The sequence below is a fragment of the Gracilinanus agilis genome, chromosome 4 (genome assembly GCF_016433145.1).
Source record: "Gracilinanus agilis isolate LMUSP501 chromosome 4, AgileGrace, whole genome shotgun sequence".
Taxonomy (NCBI): Eukaryota; Metazoa; Chordata; class Mammalia; order Didelphimorphia; family Didelphidae; genus Gracilinanus; species Gracilinanus agilis.
Window position 1 is genome coordinate 155,519,035 of NC_058133.1, and position 15,709 is coordinate 155,534,743.

The 15,709-nt window shown below is 39.9% G+C and overlaps 1 protein-coding gene across 2 annotated transcripts in view; it reads left to right on the forward strand.

Moving 5' to 3' along the window:
• The first annotated feature begins 7,980 nt into the window (after positions 1–7,980).
• SIPA1L2 (signal induced proliferation associated 1 like 2) overlaps positions 7,981–15,709 on the forward strand; it is a 126,774-nt gene continuing 119,045 nt past the window's right edge. For both annotated transcript variants that reach the window (XM_044673060.1, XM_044673061.1), the window contains exon 1: positions 7,981–9,454. In XM_044673060.1, the coding sequence (XP_044528995.1) occupies positions 7,981–9,454 (1,474 nt within the window). The remainder of the gene's footprint in view (positions 9,455–15,709) is intronic.

A 15,709-nucleotide genomic window follows, 5' to 3' on the forward strand; every position in this document is an offset into this window, starting at 1 on the left:
CTTTGGCTTTCACATATTCTCCAGATTTCTCCCTTGACCATTTTATTTAATTCCTTGGCTTCAGCTATCACCTCTGTGCTGGTGGCTCCCAAATTTGTACTCCATAACCAAGTTTTCTTTAGAGCTCCAGAATCACATCTCCACTCATTTGAGAACATCATTTGGATATCTTAATAGCATCCCCAACTCAGTAATCCCCAAAGTTTATTTTTCCCCTAAACTTTTTCTTCTTTCTGACTTCATTGTCTTTTTGTGATATCACCATTTAATTGTTTTGTTGTTGTTGTTGTTGTTCAGTCGTTTTCAGAGGTGTCTGACTTTTTCTGACTCCATTTGGGGTTTCCTTGGAGTGGTTTGCCATTTCCTTCTCCAGCTCATTTTACAGATAAGGAACCTGAGGAAAATAGGGCTAAGTGACTTGCCCAGGGGCATACAGCTAGTAAGTGTTTGAGGCTTGTTTTGAATGTAATCAGTTACCAGGACTTTTGATTCTATTTCAGAGCCTCTTTTCTATTCCCACAACTACTGTATAGTCTAACAGGTCTTAATATCTTCATTCTCCCTGTTATGCCAGGGGTGTGGGGGAGATTATCTAGTCCCTCACCAAAGTGGGATAAATGATAAATACTCTGTGGGTCAACTAACAGAACAACAAAACCAGTGACAAACTACTCCAGGGTGTTTTAGTAAGGTGAGGACTGGGGAATGAAGGAGATGGGAAAACCACCAGGAGAAGTTGCAGGGGTGTATCTTAGAGTGGGTTCTTGTTTGTCAAGATTGCCAGGTTTGTCTGGGAAAGAAGAACAAGGAAGGTATGTATAAAGTGGTTTTAATAACAAAACTAGGATAGGAAGTGAAGGGAAGTAGGAGAAACTAACACTTAGGTCTAAAAGGTCAGGGAAATGGAGGATGGAGATGACTACTCATCACTAAATCCACAGCAGACAGCCTAGGGCATGAACTTGCTGGTCAGGGTTAAGGGTATCTCATGAAGCTGTCCTTGGCTGCTCTCTAGATGTCTCTGGTCCTAGGAAACTGATTAAACAGCAAGATAATCCAAGTGAGAAGTGAGGGAGATGGGATTTTCTGTATGTCCACCAACACAGAAAAATCCTTTCTTAATCTGCACCTCATGGTCTTGATTGAAGGTCTTGTGTTCAGGTTCAAGAAAAAACTCCAAAGTACTGAGATCCCAAAACACCACACAAGCTCACCCAGAAAGCTGCTTACCAAGCTACCAACTGCCAGCAACTTCCAACTGCAGAGTCACTGTGTGAAAATGTCCCCTCTGTCAGGATTTCAAGTTTGAAATTCCAAGCTCTTGCCAGGCAAAGTCTGCTAACTAAATCTCTAATCTATATTTTCCCTATAACATCCCCAACCCTGTGGTACTTCATAAGGGGAAGGGCACATTTTATTTTGGTATATCAATGCCTTCCTATTAAACACTGCTTCCCATCATACTTTACTTTTAAATACACACATGGGCACACTTGTGTACCTAAATACATGCAAATAACTGGGAAATTTGTACTATAGTTGGAACTGATAATAAATATAACTTCATTTTTGTAGGTTATTATTTTAAAAACAAACAAACCTTACTTTACATATTAGAATCACCATTGCTTCCAAGGCCAAAGAGCAGAAAAGCCTAGGCAACTTCAAGTTAAGTGACTCGCCCAGAATCATACAGCTGGGGAGTGTCTGAAGTCAGGTTTGAACCCAGAACTTCCAGTTCCCTAGCCCTGGCTTACTGAGACATTTAGAGGCCCCTGTGCTTACTTTTTAACAAGGGATACACATTTTAAGTTTAAAAACCATCCTTGTTTATTTTCTACTTGTCTCCATTTACATTACAGAAGTCATTAAAGGATTTGGTGTCTTTCCTTTTATATCCCTGGGAGACAGACTTTGTAGGTTTCCCTAGTTTCTTTGTGCTAATATTCCTCATGATAGGCTTAAGGGTTGGGTATATGATTTTATTGGTAAAGAGAAATCTCCTTCTTCAGATTTAATTTATTTCTTAATTCTTATTAATTAATTAAACAATGAATTCTTAATTTCTCTGCACCCTGCCGAATTAGAGAACTGCCCTGGGTACTGAGATATACTAAGTGACTTGTGTATGTCCGAGGCAGGGCTGGAACATAGATTTCCTGTCTGCGAGGCCAGATCCTTTCTTGTGCCACAATATATTTCATTATATTCATATACCACAATTTGTTCAGCTGTTCACCCAAATGTTGAACACAAAATTTATTTCTACTTTTTTACTATTACAAATGGTGTTGCTGTAAATTTTTTAGCACCCAGGGGACCAGTCTTTCTGTCATTGATCTCCTTGGAGGATGTAAACCCAGTTGTCAGATGGTTTTGAGACAATTTACTAACTTTGTGTAGCAATTCCAAATTGTTTCCTAGTTCTACTAGCAGTGAATTATCATGCCTGTATTCTCACAATACCTCCAACATTGATGTTTTGTATCTTCTGCAATATTTGCTATTTTCAAATGCAGGAAGTGACACCTTGTAGCATCTAGTGGATTTAACGACTGGATTTTGAGTTAGGAAGCTCCAAGTTCAAATTCTGCCTCAGACAATAGTTATGCCACTTAATCTCTTTCACCTGAAGTTTCCTCAACTGTAAAATGAGTATAAGAAAAAAATCATAGGACTATTGTGAGAATCAAATCATATTACATCCATATATACATACATATATATATATATATACACATATATATAATATACACATGTTTATGTTAAATGCAGATATATAGCAATATGTAATGTATAATGTGTATAAAACATCTTGCAAATTTTAAAGTGATATCAATAGGAGCTAATATTGTCAGCTGTTTTCATAGAGATGTTTTAGAAATGTACATTTCATAGTTTTAAAAATACTTTTTCACAAAGTTTTTGATCATTTAATTCTCACCATTTGAAAATGATTCCCTTTTCATCATTTAAAGCTCAACTTCATATGCTGCTTACTTTAGGTATTAACCTTTTCCTCTGATGTCATGGAACACTGAGATTTAAAACTCTCTAGTATACTTATTGTCTTGCTTTTATAATTATCTTAAACTTGGAATCTCTTTTCGTTTCAAGCATAGTGCTCTGTACACAGAACATACTTATTCATATTTGTTTGTTTTTTAAAATCAAATCTGTATATAGGCCATTTGTTTTCACTATGTTCTCTTAACAAAATCTGGATCTCTCACCCCAGCTATTCATCTTGCCAGTGGCTGCTTTTATTCTTGATGGAAGTGAAGTGTGGAAAGGGAAGCCACACACATTCCCATTGTCAGAGGAAACAATGTGTCCTCCTATGAAAGCATCAGGCTTACCTCTATGATAAATGGATTTCTTATTGACCTTCAGGTGTGCTGAGATGATGTCTTCTGAAGCACAGGGATGGACTGATAGTAAAAGATCTTGGGCCACATCTCTTCTAAGCGACCCGCTACCTAACAGCCACACATGTACACTCTCATTCATTGTCTTCTCCTCCCATCACTCATTCCCTGTATCACACTGCCTTAGACAGTTGCATCGACTCTTATTCTAATTATGGGCTGTTATATTTATGATACCAAACCCACAGACTCACTGAAATATGATAAAAAAAATTGTTTAAAGAATATTGGGTTCTGATATCATTTTTCCCTCTTTTATTTAATTTCACCTTTAAAGACAATTTTTGGGGGGTATGGAGCTTTGATTGTTTAAGCTGAACTCCCCCGACCTGCTTTATATAATCCTATGTTTATATACCTTAATTCCTGCCTCTGGGTACTTTAAGATTCTCCTCTGAAAGTCTTATCTGGATATCAATTCTGTATCTCTCCTCCTTTTATTTTGTGTGGAAGTTAGATTTTATTTTCACATCAATTAGTTCCTAAAACATTCCCTTTCTATAATGAATTTTGCCTTTTGATATAGGAAAAACAGCTAAACCAAACCCAACACATCTACCCTACTGAGAGCATTCCCAACATTCGCCAACTATAGTCTTCCATCTCTGTAGTCAAAGGAGGGAACCAGATTAGTGCTTTGGGCTTAATTTGATGATGTGTCTGATTTTTTACATCTTTTATTAAATGCAAAATTGACCTCTAGAAGCATTATTGAAATCCTGCTCTTGCCACCACAAGGGAAAACTGGCTTAGTATACAGTGCTGGTAATTGTATAAGAGAGTTTAGATTGGCAAATCACTAGGTTGGCTCTAGGGTGATGAATTTTTCAACTACAACAACTCTTAGTTTTTCACTAAGTGAAAGAGTGCTGAGAATCTGTGGCAGGAATACTCTCAGTGACAAATTTATAGCCTTTAAATATGTAAGGAGATTAACTGCAAACTCAAAAATGATGATCAGGGGTTTTTATTTTTGTAAAGAAACTCATGGTGATTTATTCCTTTTCTCTAAAACCTGAGTTAGAGGTCTCACACATTTTTCAGTCATAAGGAATTTACACATAAAAATTTAATAGACATATATGATGACTATGCCAGGATCTAGAAGCTAGATATTTAGAAGTATAAGTTAGTACAAGTAGAATTATAATAAGATTTAGAGGGAACATAGAGAATTTTTTTACTTCCAATTTTCAATCTTTTGACCATTTTTTCTTTTAGTAAACTTTAAAGAGTGTCGGTTAGGCATAGGTCAAGAGTAAATGAAGAAAGTTGGGTCCTACCTTAATCTGGATTATATTTATCCAATATTTCAACTATATTTGTTTTCTAGTCTCATAAATCATCCTCTTTGGAAGAGAAGTTAATTGATAGGATTTTCATTTTCTTTAGATTTTTCTTATTCTCATTTTTCTACCAGAGCATACCTCTTTGCGCACGCGCGCGTGTGTGTGTGTGTGTGTGTCGTGTGTGCATATAGTAGGCACTTAATAAATGTTTACTGATTGATTAATAAGTGTATCATTCATTCAGTAAAGTTTGCAGCTGTTTATTAGGAATGAGCCATTATTTCTTCTGGTTGCATAACTTAAGCTACATGAAGTTGGATATGCATAATTTTTTTACAAATTATGCTAATCCCTAAAAACAAAAACAAAACACAAATATATATATATATATATATATATATAAAGTGCCCTCAGTATTTACTGTGTACTCAGTGCTACATCAAAGATGATACATAATCGTGTACTCTGAAAGTTGTTTTAAGTATCATGTCAGCAGCTGTCTGTGGTACGCACAGATCCTATAGTATATTAATATAGTCAATCAGCGAGTATTTATTGATCAGAGAAAGATACTGGAACATGATTATTACCTATGTGTTGCTCAATCTTAGCTTCCTCTGTTTCTCTAGAAGAATTTCGTGAGACATCTCTTTTGGTGTGGGGTGTACTTTTGGTACTTTGGGGGGGGGAATACTTTTTGATTTCAAAACCCCCCCTGAGCCTTTTAAATATCAGCAATTCCCTTATTACAGTAGAGCTGCCAGATGGAGAGTGTGCAGTCATCCCCCTCCCCTCTTCCTTTACCCCACAGTAAACTGGGAGAGTGTTCATCTAGATGGACTTCAGATTATTCTGGCTGTGTAACAGCTTCCCACTCCTCATTCATCTTTGTTTGCTGCATTCTAAAAGATCATTATGGCTTCCCTGATGCTGAAGGAAGAAAAGCTTCTGTGGGGCTCAACAGCATGTCAGTTGGTGCAGACTCAATGCTCATTTTCATGATGCCTGGGGAGGGTGGAGAAGATGAAAAACTCTCAGAACAAAATATCTGCCCCCTTCCCACTGCCACCCCTTTCCCAAGATGCAAAGAGCCACTTAGAGGCAATTCTTAGACTGTAAAAGCAGTTAAGATTTTCATATCTTTTAACTTGGGTTTCTTATCCTTTTGACAGAGGGTTGAGAAGAAATAGTTAGACCACTACCACCACCACCACCACCACCACCACCACCAGAGAAGCCACAGGGGTGTTGTTGTTGTTGTTGTTATTGTTGTTGTTGTTGTTGTTGTTGTTGTTGTTAGAAGCCACAGGGGTGTTGTTGTTGTTGTTGTTGTTGTTGTTGTCGTTGTTGTTGTTGTTGTTGATGATGATGATGATGATGATGATGATGATGATGATGATGATGATGAAGACGACTACCTGTTGGGGAAGTGTGTTCTACTTAGCCTTTTTTTTTTATTCAACTCAAATTTTAAGACTCTTACATTTGGACTAAAGAAGGAAAGATATTGTGAGGTCAAATTTCTGTGTACTTTTAGTGACCAAATATATTCTGTATATGAATGTTGTATATTTTTATATGAATCTACATATATGACCAGTTACCTGTTTTAAAGTATCGAATTTTGAACATTTGCTAAATCTCATTTCATCCTGAAAACAGCTCTGTGAGGTAGACAGAGTGGAAGTTTTGCTCATTTTGCAGATGAGGAATGTAGGTTCAGATAAGTTAGGTTTAGTGTAAGGAAAAATAACAACTAGTTGAGTTTTTCTTCTCATTGCTCTGTCTTTCCCCACCAAAAAAAAAAAAAATGGAATGGGCTGCTGTGGGAAGAAATGGGTTCCCTACCCTTCAGGTTTTCAAGGGAAGGTTTGATGCCTAGTTGAATATATTATAAAGAGGATTTTGCTTAAATTGGATTGCTTTGTAAGGAGTTTCTTTGTATTTTGAAATGCTGATATATGAATCAGAGTCTCAGATTTAGAGACGATTTCATCCAATTTCCCCACTGAATGCAGAATTCTCTTTTCTTTAATCAAGCTTGAGATGAGCACAGCATGGCAATGTCTATAATTTCATTTCAAATATGAATCTGTGCTTTACCTCAGTTTATCATCTATTATTTTACTTGCTGATTCTAATGGGGCCTTGCTTTTTTTTTTTAATAGTCTATATACTATAATGGAAAGAGCCAGGTTTGAGAATAAGACTTAAATTTGTAGTCTGTCTCTGACCCTTCCATGTAATGGGAATAACAATCACTGAGGTATCATAAGAGTCAAATGAGAAAGACCAGACAGCCCTTTGCAGACTTTAAATTGGTATTTAAATGCTTGAGGCTATTGTTTTTTTCTCCTTTTTAGAATCAGAAGTGATAGGATTCAATGGAGTATAGATCTCTGGGATCTCCTGTACCAATGAAGTGTATTTTAAAAGCCAGTGAACCCATAGCATTAATCTTTTGAGTTAAGCAATTCAGTCACAGGCACTGGAGGATTGCCCAAGAAAATATGGAAATTTGCTAGTTTGGATTCCTTAACACACTACCCTTCCTCTGGAAGGCTCAAAATAATTCACAAGTACAAACTCATGATCTGAAGAAATTTTAAGGTGACAGTCCAGAGGGTCCGGACTAGGTCATTTCTGAGGTCCCTTCCAACCTCTGCAGTTTTACTGAAAACTGTCCCAAGTTTGGAGGGAGGAAAAACTGAAGCACAGGCCTAAAAGAATTCATTTAAGGTCCAAGATAGAATCGTCTGGGTACGTTTTCAAGACTAGCACTTTATATTTTAATCCTATTCTATAAATGTTGATTATATAGATATTTTATTAAAAAACATTCTGTGCAGTACTTTAGGATTTACTCAGCCCAAAAAAACATGTTCATTGCTAATGGTAATTTTTCTCCCTTTTCATTTTAGGTAAAAGGGGTATTCCTGCCTACATGTTATACCAAATAATAGTGAACAAGAAGGAAATTTTGTAAAAAAATTCATCACAAGTGGCGTGGATGAAGTTCTTTCTTGCTTTTGAAGAACTGATAGACTCACAGCCCTGTTTGCTCCTAGTTTAAAAATAGATCGATAGACAATATAGAAATCCAAAACTGCCGACTGAGAAAACATAAGTACACAAGAAGTCTTCTTCTCTGCATCGGACGTGGTAGCAACCTCTCCAGGGTTATTGATGTTGTACATAACAATGTAATTACAGCGGCCCCAGGCTTCCTGGCAAGGCTCCTCACTGCTTGCCTGTGAGTGGACATGAGCGATCCACGCCAGTCCCAGGAAGAGACTCACAAGTTCCTCAGAGCCTCTTCGAAGTTTAAGGATTCTCCACGCACCATGCAGTCGGATGATTATTTTGCTCGAAAATTTAAAGCCTTGAATGGTAGCATGGGCCCCCCTACGTCTTTGAACGTCCCCAGTGCCAGCGAGAGTGGGGGCCCGGCCAACGGGACGCCGGCCATGCCCAAGATGGGCGTCAGGGCCAGGGTGTCTGAGTGGCCTCCCAAGAAGGACTGCCCCAAGGAGATGAGCTGCAAGGCGCTGTGGGAGAGCCGATCGCAAACCCCGTACGAAGCGGCGGTCCTGCAGAACGGGCAGAACGAGCAGAGCGACGGGCAGCCTGAGGAGCAGCTCGACATAGAGTTCGCGGAGGCCAAGTACACCATAGGAGACATCTTCATCCATTCCCCGCAGAGGGGAGGGCTTCACCCCATCAGGCAGAGAAGCAACAGCGATGTCACCATCAGCGACATTGACGCCGAAGATGTCCTGGACCAGAACGCCGTCAACCCCAACACGGGGGCCGCCCTGCACAGGGAGTACGGAAGCACATCTTCCATCGACCGGCAGGGCTTGTCAGGGGAGAACTTCTTCGCGATGCTCCGAGGGTACCGAATAGACAGCTATGAACACAAAGCCCTGGCCCCGTTCGGCTTTCCGGAGTTCTTCCACTGCGATCCCGCCATCTCCCCCAGCCTCCACGCCGCGGCTCAGATTTCTCGAGGAGAATTCGTTCGTATCTCAGGGTTGGACTACATGGACAATGGCCTGCTGATGGGAAGGGACAGGGAAAAGAATTTCAAGCGGAGATTAAAATCGGAGTCGGTGGAGACGTCCCTTTTCCGGAAGCTGCGGACCGTCAAGAGCGAGCACGAAACGTTCAAGTTCGCATCCGAGCTGGAGGAGAGTCGGCTGGAGAGGAGCATCCGTCCCTGGAACTGTCAGAAGTGTTTCGCCCATTACGATGTCCAGAGCATTTTGTTTAACATCAACGAAGCCATGGCAACGCGGGCCAATGTAGGGAAAAGGAAAAACATAACCACCGGCGCTTCGGCGGCGTCCCAGACTCAGATGACGCCGGGCCAGTCGGGAACCTGCGAGTCCCCTTTGGGAAGCAAGGAGGATCTCAACTCGAAGGAGAACCTGGACGCCGACGAGGGCGACGGGAAGAGCAACGACCTCGTGCTGAGTTGCCCCTATTTCAGGAATGAGACGGGCGGGGAGGGAGACAGAAGGATTGCACTTTCTAGGGCGAACTCGGCCGCTTCGGCCACGGGCGAGAGCTGTTCCTTCGAGTCCTCGCTCAGCTCCCACTGCACGAACGCGGGCGTGTCGGTGCTGGAGGTGCCCAGAGAAAACCAGCCCATCCACAGGGAGAAAGTGAAGCGTTACATCATAGAACACATTGACCTCGGAGCCTACTATTACCGAAAATTCTTCTATGGGAAAGGTAAGGGGACTTTACCATTGAATGATGCTCTCAGGCATCCTCTTTTAAGGTGAAAATAAAAATTGCCTTTCATTTTATTTATCTGTTAGCAACATCACGGCACTGTAGTGATAACGGTTCAAAAGCTACCCATCGACTTGGCTCTCCCCAATCCCTTTAAACTCCTCCTTGGCCTAGTCCCTACTTGGAAATTCATTCTCCTGACTTGGGTCATTCTGTAATTTGGCCACATCGAAATTTACTCTTCTCTTTCCCAACAACAATAATCATCACTGATAGAGCGGTTTAAAGTCTGTAAAGCAGTTTATATGTATGTCTCCTCGGTGCCTTACCTAATTCTCTGAGCCAGATGCAAGGATTATTACCGCCATTTTACAGATGAGACAATAGAGGTCAGAGCAGTTTAAGAGACTTGTTTGTAGACGCTGCTAGGAAATACCAGAGGTGAGATGTGAAGCTAGGTCATCCTGATTCCGAAGGCAGCTTTCAGTCCCTGCATCCCCCTGCCCTTTCTGCCAATCTATGTTAAGACGTGACTCCAAAGGTATTTCTTCTCAGAAAGTTTTTCTTGGTTATCCTTACACTCTGATCACTTTCTTGTGATGTCATTCTTTTCATTTTTTTTCCCACCAAAGCAGAAAAGCAGTTCTCTCCAGACTGATGGAGGAAATGAAAGTGGACTTCCTTTGAACGAATGAATGAATGAATGAAGCATTCCCTAAGTACTTTTGCCACGTGCAGAAACAAAATGCTGAGTACTGGACCTACAAATAGAAAAGCAGGAGGTTGTGAGCTCTCAAGGAACTCACATTTTTAATGAGGGAACAACAGATATGAGACAGCTCAGCTATAAGTCAGATGGAAACATCTCATGATCTTTAGAGTGTCGCAACAAGCAGATGCTAAAACTTCTTCTATAACATCATTTTCTTAAAAAGAAAACCCACCATTGTTATTATTTTTGTTTTTCCATATTATATAGGATACAATTTTTAATAATTGCTTTGACATTTTACAGACCACATTCTCCCCCACCCAACTCTCTCCCCTTCCCCAAGAAGGCTAATATGATATAGGTTGTATTTATGGTATCATTCAATACATATTTCAATGTTTGTCATATTGTGAACAAGACACATATTGCTTACACTAGAGAAAAAATAATAGAGAAAATATAGTGGAGAATGATATGAAATAAAGTGAAGAATGGTATAATGTCATTGCCACCAACAAAATTAAATCAGCTTCTTATATGGAACTGCTTGATGTCATGAAGGAGCTTTGAGGCGGGAAAGTCCTTTTTTGGGTCTTCAGTTCATGTGGCTGTCGCCCTTTTGTTGCCAGGCTGCATTTCCAAAGGGATTGCTTTCCAGGATGCTGGCTGGCTCCCTCAGGGTCTTAAGAGACAGGTTCTTTTTCTACCTAGTGGATGAATGATTTTTTAAATCTAATTAGTTAGCACATGTATTAAGAGATATCAAATTTATCTTGTTTGGACTACATTTGGAAAAATATGTTCTTGGTTAACTTGGACCTTGTAGACTCAGTTATCTCATCTGAACTTGAAATCGGATTGGCTAGCCAACCCTTACCTCCATCAAAGCCACTTTGTTCTGTTGCTGAATGGGACACAGTTTGGAAATCCTAGATATGGGACTGTTCTTTTTTTTAAAGAACCAGATCTTTTATAGACATGTCATGAAAAATCCAGACAATGAGGCTTGAAGACTTTTATGTCATTGGAAGAACAGTGGATTTAGATTTTGAGTTGATGGGTTTTATTGCTACCTCAGATACTTCCTCCCTTTGTGACTATGGACAAGTCACTTAAACTTCTATAAAAGAGAGATAATAATATATTCGCACCTATTTCATGGACTTGTTCTGAGGATCAAATGTACATAAGACACTGTATATACTTCAAAAGTACTACAAAAATGACTGGTAGTAGTGGTGTATTATTAGGTCACTCAATTAAATTTAGAGAAGCCAGGTGGTGCAGTGGATAGAGTACCAACCCTGGAATCAAGAAGACCCGAATATAAATCTGGCTTCAGGCCCTTACAGGTTTTGTGACCCTAGGCAAGTCACCAAACCTTGTTTGCCTCGGTTTCCTCATCTCTAAAATGAGCTGGAAAAGGAGATGGCAAACCACTTTAGTATCTTTGCCAGGAAAACCCCACAATGGGTCATGAAGAGTTAGATACGACAGAAACAACAACAGTTAGATTTTAGGCCTCACATTTTTCTCAGGGGCTTAGGACTGGATTTGTTTTTAAGGTGGTTTGCAACTCTCAAGCCTCTGCTTCTTTTTTTTGCAGTTTGCTTCACCTGAATCCACATTTCTTTTTTTTTTATTATTTTAATTTTGAATATTTCCCCATATTTACATGTTTTGTGTTCTTTCCCTCTCCTCAAACCCCCCTAACCCCTCTTAGCCGACGCACAATTCCACTGGGTTTTACATGTATCATTGATTAAGCCCTAATTCCATATTATTGATCTACATCCCCAATAATATCCCCATCACCCCGTGTGTTCAAGCAGTTGTTTTACTTCTGCATTTCTCCTCCCACAGTTCTTCCTCTGAATGTGGCTAGTTTTTTTTCTCATAGTTTTCTTTTTCAGCCTTGCTCTGGCTGAATCCACATTTCTAACTTATTCCAGCCCAGCTTCTTAGTTGTCTCAGGAATTCACAAGAGGTGGTAAACCAGATATCCAAAGAGCTGGGGAGCCTGTCATCTCCTCACTCTTTCCTTTGTAATTAAGTGAGGTTATTGAGTTGTGTGGTAGCACTTAATTGAGCACTTGGAGGAAGAGACTGGTTTCTCATCAAGAATTTCATTCCTCCTGGAGTTATATCAGATGCAAAACAAATTCTCTCTTGATTAGAGCAGCAGACTGCCATTGGACTAACACATTTCCTTTTCTTCTGAATGTTTGTCCTCAGAAATATCTCAACTGTTCCTTGTCTTGACCTCTTTCCTCTTCTACATCTCTCCTTTTCTCTTCCCCCTTTTCTCTTCCCCCTTTCTCCCCTCTTTCCTTTTCCCACACTTTCCTCTTCTCAGCCCCCTGGGAGAGCCTAGCCTGCTTCATAGATCTTCTCTCTGGCTGATGGCATCCTCCCTGGGGTCATTGTCTTTCTGCAGGGTCTCTGAGGTTACCCCGTCTGCACCAGCTGCTCCGAGGGGGATGGGAGAGAACAGGCTGCAAGTGGTGCTTCATTCCTCTCTACTTCCTTTTCCAAAGGAGCTGATGGAACTCTGCCCCTGTTTTTCCTAAATATAGCTCTTCCCTAGTGGCCCAGTGGGGAACGAAAATGAGATTAGCTCCAGCGGCATCGGTGGCGGTTCTTGCTAGTTTCCCCAGAAGCAGGGAAGGCAGAGGGTGCAGCCCACATTCTTGGATGGGGAGTACCACTGGTAGGATGAGGGTAAGTAGGGAAGGAAAGGGCAGACTCCTCCTAACCCCACATGCCCTTCTGTCAGCCCTCATGGGCTGTGGCACTGTTGTCTTGGCAGGGCCTCAGAACGTTTTGGCCAGCACCTTTGAAGCCCCTTCCTCTGCTCTCTCAGGTGAGGATCTCTGCAAGAGGGCTGACAAGCAAGTCTTGTTGGACTTTCTGTGCTACCCGTCAGGAGGGATCACTGAGCAAAGCCTTAGACTTCATTGTCAGGCAAATAGAACAAATTCTAATCTCTGGAAAATAATGAAACCGGCTGACTTGAAAACACAAACAAACAAAAAAACATAGACGTTGTCTATTAGACAGTTAAATATCACAAGACTGTTTTGTGCGGAAATATCATCTTATGACAAATGTCATCACAACGGTTCTGCAAGAATGATGAAAAAGGAATAATTTGCCAGATTAATCTGGGCTTCAAAACCACTTTGCATGCCTCTAATCTTTTCTCTAGGTTCCCCCCCCACACACACACAACGTGTGAAACTTTAGCTTTTTTTCTCAGGCAGATGCTAAGTCCCATCTAGTTGTACATACACTCTTCTCACTCTTTTTTTCCACTGCCATTGTCTTGAGTTCAGGTCCACACTACCTGTTTCATTAATCTCGTTTTTTGTTGTTATTTTATTTTTATAAAACATTGATTTCCCTGATCTCCCTGTCCCATTCTCTACCCAGCAATCTTTCTACTATTAACCAAGCATTTTTAAAAAGCAGCTCAACAGAAGAAGTCACCTCCTCAATCATGTCTAATAGTATGTTTGGTATTCCATATGCCAATAATCTACTATCCACAAGGAAGGGAGAGTGGTCTGTTTTCTCAGCTCTGCTCTAGGGCCAAACTAGATTGGTCTTTATCAATTTCTCTGCCTTCTGTTTTGTTCCTGTTTGTTCTGCTTTCCATTAATATTGTTGTTGTCATTGAATGTAATTTTCCTGGTTTTGCTTACTTAACTATCAGTTCATATAAGTCTTCTTATGCTCCTCTGAATTCTTAATATTTATTTTTTGTTAGAACACAATAATATTTCATTACATTCCCACACCACAATCTGTTGAGCCATTCCTCCATCGATGAGCATGCTTGCTAGCAGTTGCTGAGATTATTGCAATGATCTCTGAGTGATCTTCACTCAGATCTTCAAGTCAGCTTACATTTTATGACAAATAAGTCTCCTCATGTATTTCCCCTCATCTGAAACTTTCACTGGCTCTCTCTTAGCTACTGATGAAGTCCAAACTCACCTTGGCATTTGGTGCTCTCCATAATATGGCTTAACACTTCTCTTCCATCCTTATGTCAAAATCCAAGCTGATCCAGTGGCCATTTCCCAGAGATATGCCACACTTGTCTGATCTCTTGGCTGGAATACCCTTGCTTCCCTCTTGCCCACTGAAATCTCTGCCACTTAAAATCCCATTTGTCCTTCAAAGCTGAGACCAAACTCTACCTCCTCTGTTAAATCTTCTTTGTTTCCCTAGCTACAATAGACCTTTCCCTTCTGTGAACTCTGAAAGTACTAAAAAACTCCATATTTCCCCCTTATATTTATTTTTATCAAATATTTTCTTCCTCTTTAATGACTTAAAATACTACATCTTATATATTTTTGACTATCTCCTTGATGCCCAGCACTATGGTAAATGTTCAGCAGATGTCTTATTGACTATCTCCTTGGGGCATAGCACATGTTCAGCAGATGTCTTATTGATTTAAATTTAATTATTGGATGTATGCATGTGAATTATTCAGCTATAACATATATGAATATATGACTGCTCTCGAACAAGAACGTTTTCCCAAATGTTTGTTTGTGCCAGGAAAGCAGGCTTTTTTGTCTTTTGGCCTTGGATGTTATGTAGCAGAATCACTGGGCAACAAGATAGACATTCACAAATGATAGATAGAATAATTCATAGAAAATAGATACTTCTTGGTATCCATTTGATGAGGAAACACAAAGCCTCAAATGTGGCAAAAACCTTTAATGCCTATTTAACATTTTAAATTGCATTCTCTTTAAATATTTTTCATTGTCGAGCCATTGGTTAATTAGTGATTATCCTTAATTTTTCTAAGCCTCACATCACATCCAGGTTCACTTTCAGCTCTACCATTTACTACTAGTCTATTTGACCATGGACAAATCATTTAACCTTTGAGATCTGTTTTCATCACGTGTGAAATGAAGATAATATTTGTGTTGCCAACTCACCATGTCATGAGAAAAGTGCTTGGCAATCTTTGAATGTAAGGGGTTATTAACACAGGACAGCATAGGATCACTGAAGGCAAGGATGGAGAATATTACACCATTGCCTTTTCTTTCCCATCATTCCTCCTGCCCTCCAAACAAGAAATCTTAAGCTCATTTTTTCCTTGGTTCTGATGATTTTTACTGTATCATGTCTCACGATGTTTTTTAATCACCAGGCAATGACTACCAGCCTCATTTCATTACATTTGCTGAAAAACGTCAAGTCACTTTAGCCAGTCATGCTTTGGTAAGTGTAGGGCTTGGAATGGTTGATAAATAAGACTTGATTTTCTAAAAGAAAACGTGTGTCCACCCTGGTGGTCCAGAACTTAAAGAATAGTATTTGTTTTTAATGACTAAAAGATGGGGAGAAGCAGAAACAGAGAAAGTCGTATGGCAGGGAAGTCTCTAGGGAAGAGTTATCTAGAGGAAAGGCTGCCACAAAATTCTGAACTCATTCATTTAGACTTAGATAACATGAGAGTTGTAGACTAGAGTATACTTTGACATATCAGATGTACCTTAATG